General features: G+C 36.2%; 1 protein-coding gene across 1 annotated transcript in view; it reads right to left on the bottom strand.

Moving 5' to 3' along the window:
* Positions 1–19618, bottom strand: part of ITGA8 (integrin subunit alpha 8) — a gene marked incomplete at both ends in the record, with an annotated part of 110809 nt that overhangs the window by 48232 nt on the left and 42959 nt on the right. Inside the window, 8 exons of the mRNA XM_080610454.1 lie at positions 1143–1235; positions 6928–7075; positions 7999–8066; positions 8535–8672; positions 9794–9948; positions 10475–10530; positions 17200–17307; positions 19131–19176. Of these exons, the coding sequence (XP_080466580.1) occupies positions 1143–1235; positions 6928–7075; positions 7999–8066; positions 8535–8672; positions 9794–9948; positions 10475–10530; positions 17200–17307; positions 19131–19176 (812 nt within the window). The remainder of the gene's footprint in view (positions 1–1142; positions 1236–6927; positions 7076–7998; positions 8067–8534; positions 8673–9793; positions 9949–10474; positions 10531–17199; positions 17308–19130; positions 19177–19618) is intronic.

Consider the following 19618-nt stretch of genomic DNA (forward strand, 5'->3'; position numbering starts at 1 on the left):
TTATTCTAGTCCCAGTCTCCTTTTCTATAACCCAATTTGTTCTTACTATTGAGGGTCAGGCAGGAAATGCTTCAAGAACATAAGAGGCCAGGAGAACACTTCTTTATAGAAATGCTGAAGAGTGAATTGATCTTTCATAGGACAAATCTTAATTTAGTAGGATTTTGAAAATACTAAGATTTGCTTTGGTTTCTTTGCAAAGGCCCAGGTCCAATATGAAATGCAAACTGTGGTAGTTTTCAACTAAAAGCTCTTGTTTATTCTTCATGTATGTTAATGTTGACCGCTTAGATTTTATTAGGACAGCTTTTTATCTAGGTATAAAAGTTGGATTATCTGGTTTTAGTTGAATATTCATAGCATTTATAAATTTATGAGCGGCACTAGAATTCCTCTGGAGGGGGATCAATAGCCCAGCATTAATGGATTCAACACTTCTGGGATTGCCCTGTCTTGTCATGAAATAGAAGTCATGACAGCTGTGGAATGGGTAGCACTTTTTTCATCTCCAAACCTATGTTTAATCCTTATCTGCTGTCCATTGTCAGTTATTAATTCAGTTCCACTTTTGTCTAAAAACAAGGCTATCAATGTTCCATCTGATGTGTAGCATGATTTATGAGTAAATGTCTCAGGAAAATGTTCAGAATGACATTCATAACTTGAAAGAAAACTTGATTCCAACCATATTTTCACATATATATAAGTCATGATATAAACTGATAAGAAAACTCTTGCACACTCAAGATAATAATCAGGCAAAAAAGCTGTCATTTACTATACATATCATAAGTAGAAGGAATACTAAAAGGGAGAAATAAACAGATCACATTATAGATTGGGATTCTCTCCTCATTATACTAGTGCAACTTCTCTGACTTAAACTGAGCCACTCATTTTCTTTACAGTAAGTGAAATAAAACATGGGCTTTAACATCACTAACCTTTCAGAACACCAAATTGTTAGTTTTTCAGAAGCACAGTTCTTCCTCTTACTACACTGACTATTTCCTGTCCAAGTAAATAATTTGCTTTACATGCTGCTTACTGGGACACATTCTGCTAATTGAGTAGTTTTCCATTTTCTCCCCTTTAAAATTCAATTAGGTAAAAATCAGTAAATGCATCTGGTTTTCCCTTACGTTTGCGCCAGCCACCATGGGGTTCCCAAGATCACAAACCACCATTCTAGTTTCATTTTCCATCTTGTAATCACAGCTCAATACACGTAGTGCCTGTAACAAAAGGACACCAATATGGAGGTCAGAGGTCACAGTGAAATGTATCCGGTTGGGAAAGTGATGTCTTTTTGACTGTGACATGTCTTTTGATTTCAGACACCTGCTCAGTGCACTATAAAAACATTTAGTTGGTTATTGTCAGACAATGGGGGAAAACTGATGCCAGGGAAAAACAAACAGGAAAGTTTCCCAGTATCTTAAAAGCCATGATGAGATCATTCTATTCCTAGCTTTAATATACTGCTTTGTTGCTGTGATTCATTCCTATAGCCCCGATGACTCAACAGAGAGAAAAAGGGTAGGCAAAACTGGATGAGAAGAATAGGCCTCACATTAATTGCCATAGTTGTTATCATCCATCATGAGAAGTCTCTACAGACTGAATTTCTGGCATCAGCAGAACTTTATCATGGACTAAGTCTAGAACTTTATTTTCTAACATGTGGTAAAGTACTTAGAATATTAAATACTTGTGTAAAAACATAAACTGTTACCTGTGTCTAGAATTCAGCAATAAAGGAGATTATAGATTTTCACATTATCAGAAATTAAAGTACTTTTTGCTTACAGCAATAAGTACAATTTAACTGTTTTTCCAGCAACTCTTCATTAGAAGTCCAGTTTGTACCTAACATTTCTCAGGCAGTTTTGTTCAGTGACTTCGAGGATATGCTCATATAATTTCCCTCTAAAGCTCTTAATGTTAAATGTATCATTTTTTATTTTTCACCCTTTAGTCTTTATCACTAGTTGTTATCATCTGTGGCAAACCAGACTGTATAGAAGGAGAAACAGCCACAAATAGTGCAAGTTAGGAGATACAGAGTAAGACAAAGCAACAAAAGGTTTGCTAATTTTTCTGTTTTCCTCTTCAGCATATTCAATAAAAGAAAATACTTTCACATCTGTGCAGAAGTAAACCAGCCTTGTAAAAGCAGGATGCAGCTAGTTGTTGCTATAAGGCTCTCTCACTGCCTTTCCTCTCATTTGTGATTCTTACAGATTAAACAATACGTGCAAGGTCATGCTCTATATAAAAAGACCTGAGAAATCTGCAGACCACTGACTAGTGATTAATTCTTATCTGTAAAAGTCAGCACGGACATGCTGACCTTATCATTTCCTGAGATTAAAAGAAAAGATAGGGCATGTCCTAAAAGGAGCCCATGTGAAGTGTGCCCTCAGTCAATATGCCTCATTGTATACTGACACTTTTACAGTTTGCTAGGAGGAAACAAAGTTTGTTACCAGCATGTCCAGTGCACTAATAGCCTTTTCAAGACTCTCTAGGTTTGGGAGGGAGGGATTTTTGCACTCTTTCCAGCTGGTTAATTAGAGGTGGGAATCAACACATGGGAGAAAAGAGGGCATTAATACAGCTGAAACCACACTTGTTTGGAAAACTGTTCATTTTAGCTTAATGTGTGGGTTTATAGTTTTCATTTTGTTTGGTGGTGCATGTTGAAACTGAGGTCTAAATATTAGAAAATAAAAATCCATCTAAATTTGACATTTGGCACTTTATTAATACTGTATCATAGACCAGCACAGATAGCAAATCAGCCCTTATCACATAGGTTTTGCCCCTCAAAGTCTGAGCAAATAGAGATTTCTGAGTAGGTTTTCCCCAATTTAAAGGTTATGCTCTTAGACTGAAAATGATTAATGGCACAGAATATATATGACCAGCATCACAAAAGCTAATTTGTGCAGCATAAAGATGTGAAAAAGGGTCAGATGTGGTAGAATTCCTTCAATACTGAGATTTATTGCCTTTTTTTATTCACTGGTCACCTTTTTGAGGTGGTTAAGTACAAAACAGGAAAATTAAAACCAGGCAAGAAGTAAGCAAGAGCAGAGACTTATATACCTACCATTGTCAGTATGGGTGAGTTCATATGGAACTCAGCCAGATGGAAGGTTTTGCCACAAAACCCTTCTACCTGCCACTGGTAGCAATTTATATTTTTATAGCAACACATGGTCTTTTTGGCAGAAGCAAAACCCCAACAATTAACACATGTGCTCCCAGGGTGCATTTTAACTGGAAAATGATTGGATGCTTTAAGTAATCCAGGCAGCCTACAAACTTGAAACTCTTTCTGGTGGTCTTAGCGATGAATTACTAATTGATGCCAGAACAGTTAAGCACAACAGGCCGCGGAGTAAAGACATCTCCTCCCTCTCCTTGATCAACACCTTCCAATTTTATTTTCTGAGGAAAAGTGGATGGATTAGGTACGAGGTGTCAGAATCTAGCTTCTCATCTAGCTGAGGTATGAAGAACTAGTATTTGTCCTCGCAAGATTCAAATCATATCTCATCTAGTCAGCAACCATGGACTTATTGTAAGAATTTTCAGGTAAGATAAGAATGTTTCAGGTCTTCTCCTATTTTAAGACAGTGTCATGCTTTAGTTCAGAAAGGCATGAGGATAAGCTCAGCGCTTATCCACTGCAATATAAATCTGGTTGTGATCCGCAGTTTCTAGCCTGAGCAGAAACAGTTATGCCAAAATACATCATGTATTTGGTGTGGAACAAATACCTTTTAGTCTTTGTATTTGCCTGACCTACTTCTTCTAATTATTCCATGAGAATCTGGGTTCCAGCCATTGCTACTAAGGCAGGATTGAGGGGTTCAATATGGGAAACTCTTTCACTGGGAAGGATTAGTGCACAGTATTCAAGCAATGGCTTGGGGTTCAAACACACAGTCGTGCTGTTGTGGTGTAAGAATATACCATACAGCATGTATATACTGTCTCTGGATCTACTGCTGGCCATGGAAATATGAGGTAATATAATATGTGGTTATAGTTTTTCCATTGCAGCTAATCTCAGTAACTCCACACCTAATGCATTTGGACAGTTACTACAAGCCAGTGGGTTTCCAGGAACTAGTAAAGCTGTGGTAATTTACTCATTTACCTGTTCTCTGGACCTTTTAAGTGTTTCAGCAATACAGCTAATGAATAACACATTTGATTTCATTGTAAGTCACTGCATTTCATTAATCAGCTTTTGACTGAAGGAAGTATCAGTATGTGCAAGAATCATTGAAACTTCAAAATCACATCCTTGGCCTCAAACTTTAAGATCACATGCATTTACTTGGCTCTCCGCTTGCCTTTGATCATGTACATCTTTGCAAAATACTCCCTTGGTACAGTTGCACAGTATATGTACAATATGCTACAAAATCAGGCTGGAGATAACAAGATAATGTCAACTGAGGCAGGTCAAACATTGTATTCCATAAAGCTGAAGGCAAGTGAATTTTCAGTTAAGTTGTTGTCTCTAACACTTTCAGTTAAGTTGTTGTCTCTAACACTTTCCGAGTGTAATTCAAATGATGTATATAACTCAATAAATTGTTTGCAAAAATTCAGTTTGGACAGGAAACACTTAAGGCATAAATTTGTTTCTCTATTAGGTAAACTAAATTCAGAGTAACCCCATAATAAGGTAGCTTAATATAGTTACTTTGAAATGATGGCAGCATAATGGAATGATTTGATTCTAAACATTTTTCAGTTCCATCAGAAATGCATCAAATGATTTACTCAGCTCATTACACTTCATTTATTCTGCTCTGAGTCTACCAGTTTTTCTTGCTCTGAGGTGAATATTATCTCTGCCTTAACCCAAGGAATTCTGCAGTTTGGAGAAAAACAGCTACACAGAGGACTGTAAACACTGATACACTGAAGAGTCAAAGAAATCCTTAGCTGCAGAGCTTTAAGAGCATAATTGCAACAGGCTCTACCACAAATCCAACTGTCTGCTCAAACGACTGTATTAAATGAAGTATATTTCAGGAGCAGTCACAGATGCCCCATTGGCAGGGTGCAGTGCAAACTCAGATTCAGAAGTGAAATCCTGACTCCACTGAAACTGACAGTAAAACATTAATTTTAATCTATGGTCCATGCCTCAAAGTACCAACAGACCTAGAGACCTTTTTTCCACATACCTCAGTGGTTACTGCATAGCAGTATGATAACTTCTTCTGTGTTCTTGTCAAGCAGTTTAACCTCCGTTGTTTTGGGTTTTTTTTAAGCCCTATAGATTGAAATAATTAAGTCCCTCTTTAATTTATTCTCATTTATTCTATAACCCCTAAGAATTTGGCCATGCTGGTAACACATGAACCTCGGAGCACTCCAGGAAAAAAATTAAAACCCCTGCTAATTCTTGTTTGAAGTGGTCAAATGACTTAATTTGTATGTTTAGACAGAATGAATTAAATGAAAAAACAACACAGGAAGGTTATAAAAGAATGTTTGAGTTTAAAAACTTGTTTTTTCCGGTCTAAATTTTCTTTTTAAATTACAAAGATTATATGTTCTTTGTCATGTTCACAGCAGTTTTAGGTGACATATGGCAGTACAGAAAAGTGACTGAACACATACTAGAGCCAACCTCCACCAGCAGTTAAATGCCAGAAGATTTTAGCTTTGTCTTTTTAAAGAAAATTACAATATCAGTTTCTTTCCAAATGCACTAAGACGTGAATTTTTCAGTTTATTTAAATGGAATCATAGTATCATGAAGACCATAGTTTTAAAAATATTTACAGTTTAAAACCAATAGAAAGACTAAACTTGCTTTCAGTACCACACGTAACCCTTGTGAAAACTGCCCTTGAAATGCAGAAGACACTAAGAATGACATAGTAAGACTAATGTTTTGCTCCATCTCAGAAAGTACTTAATGACATCTCTTTGTATGGAATAAGTATGAAAAGTAAGAGGATAAGGAAATGGCTGGTAAGTTACTTTCAACTTCCTTAAAAACATTTGCCTTTAGAAAGGAAATTAACTTGTTTTCTCCCACTCTCACCCTTGAGAGGCCCTTCTGAACATTCCAGGCACTGAAAGAAAAAAGCAAGCTCATGTTGCAACAGCTTGGGAGATTTATGTGCAGATGAGGCGATTGAGACTTGGTGTCCAAGAGAGAATACATGAACACTCTGCTTGTTTGCAGGATAGTGTTTCGCCTTCGATCTCAGAAAACAAACAGACCCAAAAAGGAAACACTGTGTGTTCAGTACAGCTCAGCAGGACTTCAGTCAACATTAGTCCTTCTGTGAACACTGACACATTTTACATTAGAACTGCTTTTCTGGCCTATTCGTAAGATAAGATAATGACTACAAATGGGTCAAGTTTATACTGCAGTCTATGTTCAGCTATTCAGGATATCAGAGACTGGGATATCCTTAATAATGGTAAAACACTGGTGTGCTGGGACCATAAGAAAGCAGTGTCCAAGTGTCTGGGGTTCAGCAGGGCTCATTAACTTTGACTGAGAGCTGGTAACACAGGATCCAAGGTTGGAAGCACTCAGGGAATTCTGTACTATCACTCCCCGGTACTGGTAAGGTTTACTGTTTCAGAATCTGAATGATGCAAATATCTCTAGCCCTAGGAGAAATCTGACAGCACCTATATGATAACTAAGTTAATAGCAAGGAGCTGGACTTGAGCTGACTGAACAGAATGCTCCTGTCCTTCCCAACTTCTGGTGACATAGCTAATCTTTAACCTGGACTGTGTAAGCAAGGACAGCTGAGAGTCAATGGAACCTTCCTCCATAAGAGGCACCTCTTTACTTGATGCTATTGGATGGAATATCCTAAAAGGTGGTGATTTTTTATCACTAACATTTTGATTTTCCTTTACCTTGTTGTTACGTTCAACCCCAGTGTAATCTGCTTCAGGTGGAATCTTTATGTGTAGTTCAGCTTCATAGGCTCCTTCCCCATCATTCCGTGGATTTATTATGAGCATGACATAGTTTTCTTCTCCAATTATTAGCCAATCTTTATCCCTGTAAAGGACATACTACTTGTCAGGAGTTAAAACATGCACAATTACAATTTACATATGAATAAAGCAGAAGGACATTTTGCTCTCATAGCATCTGTTTTGAAAAATATTCTGTGAACACAGAATAAAATATTTTCCATAAAAATGACCCCATGGGAAAGAATGCCAGCACTGGGTAGGTCCTGTGGCTTACCACAGAACTTGAAAGTTACTGATACAAAATTTCAGAGCCTGACTACTTTCTAACCAGAAAGAAGTATTTTTTGGAGGAACTGCTTGCCACAGGGGTCCCATCAGCAGTGTTTTCCAGAGGGCACAAGAGTGGTGGAATTCCAGTTTTCCCCTCATGCCCATTGTAAAATGAACGGTGACAGAAGACTTTCAGTGGCACTGTGCCCTTTCCTTTCACAGCTATGTACTGATTTTGATGGCACAGTCAGCTGTCAGAGGTTCCCCACTTCACATATTTCTCCCTCTACTGGAGGAACTGTTGCCATGTTTTGAAGTTCTGTTATTCTGAGATGCATTCACTTCACTGTACACTCAGTTCAGGTGAACCATGTCCCAAGTTCAAAGTCACTGGCACACTGAAATGAACAAATTTAAAATCTTTGAACAATCATTGGTATTATCTCTCAGCATTAAGACAACTAGAATCACTCCTAGCAAACACTTGCAAAACAATATTTTCTATGATAGCCATTAAACGTCATGAAAGCCTACGACAAAAATACATTTTCAAGTGTGTATTTCTCCATTTCTGGATTTTCTACAGGAAATGGATGTGCAAATTAAAAATCTGGAAATTAGGTAAGAATGGGTAGCTATAGCAAACAACAGAACTGTATTCTACACATTCTGTTAAGGCAGCTGTAAGAGTCCAGATTTTGTTATATGTGGCATCATTTATTTTATATAACTTACGGCATAGCAGAAAGCTGCAAGTCAGGAATGCACAAGTTGTCCTCCCCACAGTCAACCAGAATGTAAGCCTGGATTGTTGCAAAATAAAAGAAGTTGTAATACAGTTAGTACATCCTTCAGAGTCTAAATCACTTCATTGACTATCACTAACTCAAATGTCTTTAGTATCACTAGCACTGCTTTAGTGAATCAATCTCTTTCTCATTTCTGTAAGTTCCTTTCCACATGAGTAGTTGGAGACTATTTATACTGTCAACTATGCCCTTAGCAGAATAGTTAACACTTTTCAGGCCCTTTCCCACACTAAATTGGCTTATATATTCTAGAATGAAATTAAAATTATCAACACAACAAAGTTTTGGAAATGCTTTAAAGGCCTGTCTGTTTCTATATTTATATTCAATTTACATTTTGAACTAATTAAATCCTTGTTGTGCAATTTCTTGGCATGATATTCTGTTATAAGGAAGATGACAGAGTATTTGTAAATGCTTTCATGTTTATAACACAGAAAATGTGGCATGCAAGATTCATACCTGTTCTGTTAATGAGCTTTTCTGGTAATAGTTCAGTATTGGCTTCACAGTCAAGCTATCTTCAAAACTGGATTCATCCAAACTATAATTCAAGTTTATACTGATGGGAGATAGTTTATCTCTAAATTCTGTTTCATCCTGTAAGCAACAATCACATAATAAAAACCAATGGTTAAATATAATTATTTTAGATTAGTCCACTGTGGCAACAGATTCAGACTTCAGTCTTTATCAAAGGTAAAGATATGGTTCTGACAGCTGCTGGCCAAATTATGGCTGTAGGCAATGTCATTAGGAAAGCAAAGTGACTCACCAGTAACTGGAATGCCCAGAACACATTGCCTCCACAGCCCCACATCTGGAAGAAGCTGGCTGAGCTGAGTAGACTCAGAAATTTTTCAAAGCATTAGCCTAAAATGAAGCTGTTTAAAAGAGACACAGAACCAACTCCTATCAGCTACTGCCCACCTTCCTTTCAGAATGGAGGCAGGGCATGTGTGGATTTGTGGAGGTAACATTGTTGGTTTACTCCAAAATCAAGAATTTATATGGATTAGCAACAGTAATACTCCACCACCTTTATTGCCTAGGTATTGTTTTACATACTGTTTGAGACTTCTTTATCTCCCACTGCATTTCTAGGACCAGTCTTGGAATCTGCTTCAATTGCATGAGGTAATTCCAGCTGCAAGTGAGTAACTAATGACACCTTCTCCTTCACAACTTCAGTTCCACAGTTTTAATTTTTCTAAAAACATTTTAAAATATTTTAAAAATATTTTAAAAATAGATTAATTGTAGGCCAGTATTGCTGGTGACACTCCTTTAAAATACCTTTGGAAATGAATTGGCATGATCTTTCGCATGTTTAGTGGATTGTCCCACTGTGAACATTACAGGGAGAGCAATCTTGCATTTTTGTATCAGGAGATGCAGTATTTAACCAGAATTTCCAGAAAAACATGAAATGAATGTATTTGTACACAGAGGAACTGTACACTCTTTAAAGGAGTCTTTCTTTTATACTTACATTGACAAAAGATGAACCAAAGATTTACATAGAGAATTTTGCCCAGGTAGAAGAATGTTCTGGACACCCAGATGAGGGCTTTCTTGTCTCACATTTCTGCAATTTTGGGATCTAAGAACAATGGAAATTGTTCTTCCTTTTCCAGTGGCTCCTTTTTTCTATTATTCTCTTTGAATGCTTGATACTACTCAAATGATGATGACAGTCCAAAATATTTTGAACAACTTACTCTGAGATAAACAAGAAAGTCCTGGCAATGGAGCTGTTTCTGTCTTTCTATCACAATGGAGAAATAATGATGTGACTGATGGTAATCAAAGAAGAGGGTCCTCTTAACAGCTCCTTTCTGTTTCAACGAATCTAATTGCAATTCACCTTTCAGCACTAAAGGATAGAAGTAAATCACATTTTTATTAATTTAACATGGAAAGAAAAAATAGTAAACAATTACTTATGTATTATAGACAATTACTCTAATAAAGTCTTCCAAGAAAGACTAATTCATGGTTTAAGTGCCTGTCTGTTTAGCAGCACAGTAGTTTTCAATCCAAAATATGGAGTATATGTAATTTAAGTTTACTAATTTCATTTACAGATTGTACTTTTACTGAACTTCTGCTTCTTTTTATTTATTTATTTTCAAAGCAGAACATTCTCCAACAGGGTACATTCTTGGTATTATTTGGAAAATTGCCTAAGCTGAATAAAAAAATCCTTCAAGTGAATAATACAAGCTTTGTGGTTTAAATATATATATATATGTATAGATATCTACACACATACATCTTTTTAACTGTATTTTCTTGCCTTAGGGAGATCTCACTCCTATCACATTTTAAGGTGTGAGACAAAAATACATCTAAAATTGAGTGGGCCAGAGTAAATTACAGGAATACAAAACAGTTCTTACCTATCCCATCTGAAATACTTTGACCTTCAAAATCTGCGCAGACTCTTACAGTGAAGCTACATATAAAAGAGTAGAAGTAATTATTAGCAGAAAGAGAATTGGCAGTTCCCAAGTCATACCTTTTAAGCTTTCTTTTCTTTTTCTCAAAAATATTTTCATTGAGATCTGCTTTTAGCTACCTGTGATATTCTCTAAGTTAGCAGGTCTCCTACGGTTCACTAATAACCAAAGAAGAGAAGGTCTGAATATCTTCCAGGGAAAAGTATGGAGAAGAGCCTCTGTTCCCACTAATTCTTGAGACAGCCTACAGACATAACACTTCCAATACTATTGGCAAAGTTGGGTTCCTTATGTTGACCTTCAGCAAACCACCTTTGTATGAAGCTGTCTGCAGAAGTCCTTTTTGGTTCATCACGGTCAAATAAGAAAGATCCTTGAGCATGTAGCCAACACTCAAGCTGTTTTCTATCAAATCAAAACACACAGGATGCCAATGTATTCCATGATATTCCATTATTCATTATTTCAAAAAAGCTCTAATTCACTCCAAACATACCAACTGAATTGTTCAATTTGTGTGGCACAAGACTAACCAGAATGTATTTTAATTTGCTGCATTTTGCATAAAGTGGCAGATACCTGACCTAAATCAAAGTACAGAGAAAGTGATTATCCATGTCGATTATTTAATATACTAATGCAACACATTCTACACAATGCAAAACATTGTAAGTTAATTGTTTTTCATTTGCCTATTCATGGTGCACAGGAATCTTTTTTGAGCTTAGCAATATTCATATCACAGTTATAACTGTATTACATAAACATCACTTTAGACATAATTATTTCTCATAATGAACATTTATTTCTATTTCTCTGTAAGACAAGCAATAAATGTGCAGTTACACTCAACATCTGACAGGAGAAGCCTGTCATAGTTTTATTGGCTGATAAATTCTAAGAAGATTTACTATAAAAATTAATTTTAAAAACCTAAAAATTATAAATGCTTGTAGAAGAGTTTAACTTCATAAGGAATCTATGCAAGTTATATAAATATATAACTGAATCATATGTTAAAAAGCTTTCACAAGTTACTCTGGATGGCTAAGGAAACAGGTATACTAATGCTTGTTGCTGTTAGCAAGGTGTACTTTCCTGACGAGTGAGAAACAAGAAGTCTGTCACTGGAAAAATGCTTTTGAGTTTTGATTCCTGCTGTCATATTCCACAAGTACTTAGCTCTCCACACCATTGTTTCCAAGTAAGTCCCATACAATGTAAGAAAATTGCTGATGTGAAGGGTTTGGGGCTTTCTAAAATTTTCAAGTGTCCTGGTTACCAATCATTCTTAAAGAGCATTTTCATGGCTTCAGAAAATATTTTGTTGTATAGGTATATGTGTATGCATATGTGTATGTGTACGCATATGAAAGACTCAACTAAACATGGATTGTAGGTTAGCACTGGAAGATGTGAAATCATCTTGGGTTAAATAAAAGCAAATTTAAAGTAATCATTGTTCTTAATCTCCTCACTAGTGTTATACTATAGACTAACTTCTCCATGCAGTGGATTCAAAACCAGTGACATAACCTTTAAAATAACCTATAATCACATTCTAATTGCATGTTTGCTTCCTCTGACAAATGTAATGAAACTGTGCCACATCTGGGATTCATGTCACTCTCATGACCCTGCTAAACGCTTTCCTCTTGGGAAAAAAAATTGCCTTATGCCATTAAACTCCACTTAACTGTAGCCTTCAAATGACTTTACGCTCCATGCAGAAAGTGCAAATTCAGTCATATTCTTACTTCTTTGCAATTATGAATTAACACATGAAGAACCAATCATTCCCTAATACACAAGGACGAGGACCAGAACAACAAAAATGAGAAAAGCTTGTGTAATTGCCTAAGTGCAATTTAGACATCAGGCTTCATAGGCCAGTCTCGCATGTCATGGCGTAATAGTGGATTTTCTCAAATGTAAACTCATGAACTGCCATCATGTATTAAACTTCGTGACCTCACTTTGGAGGTCTCACATAATTTTTGTGCTGTCATGTTTAAAAAAAAAGGTTGAGTTAAAAATCCAGCTTGAAATGCTTTACTTGTTAAATAGCACAATTTCAGTGTATGTTTAATTTACTGTAATGAATAGAGTAGTTCATCATACACATTTTATAACAAAGCCACATTCTTAAGTGTTACTTTAAGAGCCAAGGTTTAATCCTTCCTCTCTAGGCAGAGCATCCCAAAAGCGAATGGCAGTGCAAAAAAGTGAAACTTTAGAGTTTATTAGTCTCCCAGCCTCTGGCCACGCAGGAGGCAAGACTATGGGCTTAGAATTCTGCCAAACATTTGTGAGTTTATGGTTATTTAGTTCACAAGTAGTTCTAAGTACATCACCGTTTTCAATCACAAATTCACAAATTCAGATATGCTCACCACTTCGGCAAGAAGATGTGGAGGTGCTGAGGGATGCTTTAGGAGAAGGAAAGAAAGAGACTACAAAAGAGAACAAGAGTGTAAAGAATTTATGAGATTTAAGATCTGCCTCCTAGGCACAGTAAAAAATACAATAGCTGAGCTCAGAAGCTTGCTTGTAGGAGCAATCAACCAAACAAGACAATTAACATTTTAAAGAAGAAAACTTAAGCAGATAAGAAACAAGTGGGAAACAGTCCATCATACTAAAGTATATGAACTTTTATGTGCTATCAATCTTGCCTTTCTGAAGAGATGCCCATATCACTCAAACTTATGTGTGATCTATGTGCGGTTTGAAGAGTATTTGACTATAGCTACAAAATAGAGGTAAAGCCTTAAACCTGAATTTACTAGCTTTTCCTGGTAGTTTCAGGTCAACAAACTGGTTTGTTTTAATTATTTTCATGTTCTTCAGGTAGACAGAAGCACTTTTAATTATTTTATATTTTATATTTATATAAATTTAATATATTTTAGAAGAAGTAGCTTAAAAATATTCCTTTTTCTTCAAAACTACTCATGGCATAGATTGGGGTAGTCTCTTTAGAAGTCAATCCAAATTACCTAATATTACCCAAAATGGTTAATCCTTAGAAAATCAGTTACACAGAATGTTTTCCAGACTGCAGTTTATCCCAGAAAGAATTTATTTTGGTCTGGCTATTCTAGTAGGTGATAAAATAGGAAACTTAGTTCAGGAAGTGAAAAGCAAGGAATTACCAGACATCATTTGTTATTGTTAACAATTTCTTTAGCACACAAAATTGCACACGGAGAGGAAGAATGAATAATGCATTAGCAGAAAGGCACTTTAAGCTCTGATGCTATGAACCTCCATTCTGTTTGAGGCTTATAGCTAACTTGTAAGGTCACAAACCTTTACAGAAGAATAGCAGAAACTGTTATCCTCTACTGATGAATGACCTTTAAACAAATTGTTTCCTCTTTGAAGAACAATACTTAAAAGCAAGTCAATATAGTTCTATTTTGATGCTCTTGGCCTACTCTTAGGTTTTGTTATGCCAAAGTCTAACCCAATGACCCAGAATGACCAACACAGAGCTTAAATCCTGAAGGGTTTCCATGGCTAGGCTATGTCACATGGCCAGACTGTGGCAACACAAAGGCTGCTAGATAACTCAAATGACTGCCTTTTGGCTACCTCTAGGACTACTGAAACTGATACTATCAAATCACACAGCTGCATTCCTGGCAGCAGAGGTCTGCAACACAGCAATGGGCTTCCTGGGTAGCAACTGTCACCACTTGACTACTTTACTCCTATCAGCCCCTGAGGTGTAAGGTACAAGATTTCTGACTCCTGGCCACATGACTTTGCTGTCTGACTCATGGAGTCAGGCTTGCCCCAGACTAGGGCAAATCTCACGCAAAGATATTTCAACAAAGTATAAAGGCCCCTAGGTCCATATCCATGGGGCACCAATCACATCCAGTTTCAAATTAAGTCAATGGGAAAAGAAAATACTAGGAATAGAAAGGAGCAAAACTAGAAAAATAGTTCAAAAGTTATACAGTTAAGAACAATATTTGATAATCAGATCTCAAATGGTAACAGAAACACCAGTGCAGAGACAAATTAGACCTCTAGGTAGCTGGAACCCAGTCTTGGGCTTAATAAATTATATGGTGTGGAAACAGCTTTTAAAAATGTAAGCATTTGTTTTATTTACCGCTTTTTCCAGAAATTAACCTGCATCTTTCAAACTTAAAAAAAAAAAAAAAAAATTAATATTTTCTTTCATAGCTTCAAAGTTGCAGAATTTGTTCCAAATTTATTAGTTTTTGGGAACTCAGAAAGAGCCACATTTTAAAAATGGCAGAGAAAGAATTATATGTTTCTAGCAGGTCGACAATTCTCTTAAGAATGTGCATAAGAATGTCTTTTTGTGCATGTCTCCTCTGTGCTGCAGCTTTCCAATCTATATCTTGGCAAAAATAATATTCTCCTAATAGTTTAAAATGTGGAATAATCTAAATTATTCATACGCACACTTCCTCAAACTTTTCTGTTAGGAGGTTTTCTTTCATTCTAATTTTGCAGTGTCAGTCCATACACATTTTATACAGGTTGCACAGCTGGCTGAGAGATACAGAAATCTATCCCATGGGACTGAGGAATTCTTTGCTTGCTGGAGTTTCCCTACTAATTGTTTTCATATGGACAATACAAGCTCCGACTATGGAGAAAAATTACAACATGGAAAATAGCAGCTGCTCTTCAGTTGTTTCGTAACACAAACCAAATCTTTAGGGAAGAGTATTTTTTAATAAAGCAGACAGAAACTAAATTATGCTCTTGTATTAAAACTCTTGTAGATATAAACCAAATACCTCTTGGCTTATTGTAACACAGCAATGAAAAGTAATGAAAATACTTCATGTTAAAGGAGCATACTTTGTTTTTTCTCGTTTTTTAAAACCATGTCTTACAGCAGGAATAGTTTTTTTACAGAAATGTTTCTATTTATTTTCTTGTGCAAAACCACACCTTTTTCCTTTAGTACACTGTTGGCAAATGTTAGGGTTTCAAAATCATTTCCATTATGACAAAAAGCACTACTTAAAAAGTCTGAAAATTCTGAAAAAACATAATTTCGATCAATGAACATGCTTCAACCCAGTGTTGATATTTTAAATTATCTATCACATCAACTATTAAATCAAAAGGTGCTTGAATCAAAAACTCAGGATGGATCTTGATTTGGATCCTACTCCAGAAAAGCCAAAGTTTTTAAAAGGTGTGAGACTTAGTTCTATCAAGTGCCTTCCCCATTGCTCTGTAAACGGGTGATTTTCTACACAAGATACAGAAACAAGGAACATTATGGCAAATATGGGAAGTCCCATAAAGTGTGGAATAATAGAGCAGAAGTGAAATTCTCTTGACAGCCCCTTTCCAGATGTGTTGAAAGCTGACCTATGTAGTCATTTATATGTACCAGAGTTGAGTTTCTTTATGACTACTGAATGAACTTTTTCTGGTCATGAGTATTTTTTACGGCTCATATTTAACAATTTGTTCTAAAAACACTTTTGCTGACTTTGACATTTGAGATGATTTTTAGAACTCATATCATATAAAGAGTGTCTCCAGTGTGGGGAATCCCTTTGACCCCCTCTCATTTAAAAGTCAAAAATTTCTGCAGTCACCTTGTCTTCTGGAGTCCTTTACAGATGGATGTCCTTTTCATCCAGCCCACTTCCTGGCAGAATTTCTGCTTCTAATGTGTTTAAATAAAATGATATGAATAGTTTTTCTGTCTTAGAAATCTGTTCCTCACAGTGTCTCTGGCAGGACTCACTGCTATTTTGTATTCAAGTTGTACGTGTTTATGCTCTGTTTTGTTTTCAGTTTCCTCGTTTGTTATGATTTCCACTTTTAAACAGTATCTTATGTATTTGTAATAGCCTCTTTTATCAGCTGTTCCTGGGGTCCTTTCTAAGTGAATTTTTACTAGTGTCGTAAACGTGCCTTTATGTGCTATTATGTGCTATTAGATAGCCTCCAACTGTCCTGCAAGCATTTTATATTTGTAACTGATCTTAAATTGTTTTAATTAGCTTCAAATTTTTGAATGTACTTTTTCTTTGCAAAGTTAAATGCTACTGTGGCAGAGGGTTTCTCTTTTAAAGATATATGCAACATTGTCTTGTACAAGGCATGAAAAAAACCTTCCTCTGTCCAATGACAGCCAGAAACAACATCCTGTGAACTGCTCTCAGGATGGCCAGCCAGATAACTTCTCTCTTCCACAAAGGACTGAGATCTCTCTCTAACAGAAAACAGTGGATCCACCAGCTCTTTGCATCGCTTTCACTGATATTCTCAAGAAAGATGGGTATTTTGACAGATCATTGTTCCTGTGTTTTGCCTGTCTTAGCTATTTCACGTTCCATTCATCCAAGCATTGCATATGAATTTGCATCTTGATCCTTAGGAGACAATGAGCATTCTCCTACACAAGGAGATTCAGTGTATGAAAGCACGCAACCTTTTAGTACTTCATTTTGAGAATCTGTGAAGTACTGGAAGATATCCAAAAGAACTCTGTTCTGTGTAAGGGTTTTTTGTTGCATTCAACATAGTATGTTTGAACATCTTTTTTGAACTTTGAAGGTGTTCAACAAAAAGCTGCAAGAAAAGTTACAAATAGGAAGTTAGGAATAGAAAGAGGATGAGGATTTTTTTTTGTCTTATCATGAACTTACCAAGCCACCAAAAGCTGAGAGTCAGGGAGCAGACAAGTTTTATTGTCTGGATTCACAATCATGGGGTTCAGAATGAGCTGAGCATTCACTGTCACCACAGGTCTGGCTCTGAGGGACAGAAACAAGGTTCACTGCGTACAGAAGGAACACATTAGTACCTATGTTGCAGCAGAGAAAACACAACTGAGATGGTTACCTTGAAGCCAGAAATGTAGGGCTGCTTCTGAGGAACACTTATATAACCCTCCTCCTACCCAAAAGAACTTTATTTTTTTGTGTGAGAAACTGTAACTCCTACTATGACATTTTGAAAGTTCTTCACAAAAGAAATCACAGGTCAACAGCATCAGTGAAACAGCCTCCTACAGTTAACCAATAGGTGTCTCTTGGGACTAAGGCACATCAGACACATTTCATCACATTGGGTTTTCATAAAGGTGCAGATTCTGCCTTTTGGGATTTACAGCAGTCTTCTGGCCATATTTTATACTGCTGGATTTGCTATATACTGTCTCCACTAACAGTGACATATTCAGACTTGCTATCTCTGTTTAAGATTCTTAAAACAAGAAACAATTTGGTTAAAGTAGAAATTGATCTACAATATCTTGAGCCAATAAACAACCCTGTCTGACATGTCTTGAGACAAATGACTTCGGAAACCAGTAATAATCACCACAAAATTCTGCTGAATATGCAAATACACAGTTATAGTGATTGGAATCATCCCTTCGAATAACAATCTCTTATTAAGTAATGAGATAATCTATAGCTGAGAGCAATTTGGAAGAAAAATGAAAACAAGAAAGGGTCTAAATTCTGCTTTTTTAAGACAGCAGTACTATTTTACAGTAGCTTACATAATTCTGGCAAAACCAGCTGATTAAAAGATTAATTCCCTCATATTTTAATCCACAGCTGAGCTTTTACGATTACTTCTCTATACTACTTCAGCAAAACATTAAAAAAAATTACTTTTTCTGCAAGAGTGTCTGGCCAGGAAATGGCCTCTTGTTTTTCATTTTCTTAAATTATACATATTTTTACTGCTATCTAAAATACACACTGGATCTAATCCTCCAACGTTTCGCATCCTATGCAGTCATTCATGCCACTTCAATGTGATGCACTGCAAAGTATTCACATGGTTCTTTCTATGGGCAACAGGAAAATCAGGTCTACTCACTGCACCTACAACGATAGCTAAAACTCGCTAACATTAGTTTTACTAAACTCTTATGCTTTGACAAATATTCAGCTGGGAAGCAGAACATGCCTCCCCTCAGTCAGGTACTGTTGGGAATACAGACTACAAGAAGACAGACAGGAATCAAGAAATAGGACTACATTGCTGCATCAATGGATGGTAGATCTTTAAATGCAAGGAACTGTTGGCATGGCCAGACTAAGAGAGCAGCAAATATTTGTTTATGCAAGCAGTGCGTTTAGTGAAAATCCATAGTCAGCAACAACTTTGTGATTTTTAAAACAGGATCTTGTACATTTTTCATAAAGCGAGGCTAAAAGAACTTTCAAAGAATTTTCAATAAATAGTTCATGTCTTAACGTACAAGACCTCTCAAGAATCAGTCCCTTGAAAATGTCTTTCTAGCACCATTCCCACAGGGAAATAAACAGTTTAGAATGTTATGCTTTTTAAATTTCTCATTTAAAATTAACTGAGAAGTCAAACATTCCAGAAGTTTCTTGAGCTAAGACTCAAGCATGGAAAGCATGGAAAATTTCATTGAAAATGACAGTTTTGTGCATGGGGAAAAAAGCTTTTGTTTCTCACAGGATGCTTGATTTATCATCTGTAATTATCATCTTTTACACATTGCACTATGGAAACAAAGGAATGTGAAATTTGCTTATTTGCAGATCTCCTACCAAAGCTGTAAAATAGAAAATCCATTGTATTTACTACTTACCTGTAAACAACTGCTTTTCCAGCTCCAAATGCACCTACAATTAAATCTGGAAAAATAAAACAGTGTCAGAAGAACTATATAGAAGCCTCTCGGGCATTTTTTTCCCAGTCTAGATTAGACTATTTACATTAAAAAAGCAGTAACATAAAACAAGTGTAATAATTCGTTTCTAAGTGATTTTTTTTTAAAAGTGTACCTGGAAGAAACATGTTACATTGTCAGAGATGGCCTCATAAATGTCCTGGTGGTATCCAGTAAGTCCCAATCTATTTAAGACAAGATTACCCAAGCCACAATCTCACTTCTCTCCAGCTTTCAAGGAGTATTCAAGGGGAAAAAGGATGCCATTAACCCTTGTACATTTTATTCTAAACCATTAACTGTCCATTACACAGAGAGATGCAAACCACTTTGTTGTCACTTTCATACAGGTCATGTTGAAAATCTACAACGTTCCTTCCTGAAAATCCTTCCCATCCTGCTTTATG

The sequence above is a fragment of the Psittacula echo genome (genome assembly GCF_963264785.1).
Source record: "Psittacula echo genome assembly, chromosome: 2".
NCBI classification, from domain to species: Eukaryota; Metazoa; Chordata; class Aves; order Psittaciformes; family Psittacidae; genus Psittacula; species Psittacula echo.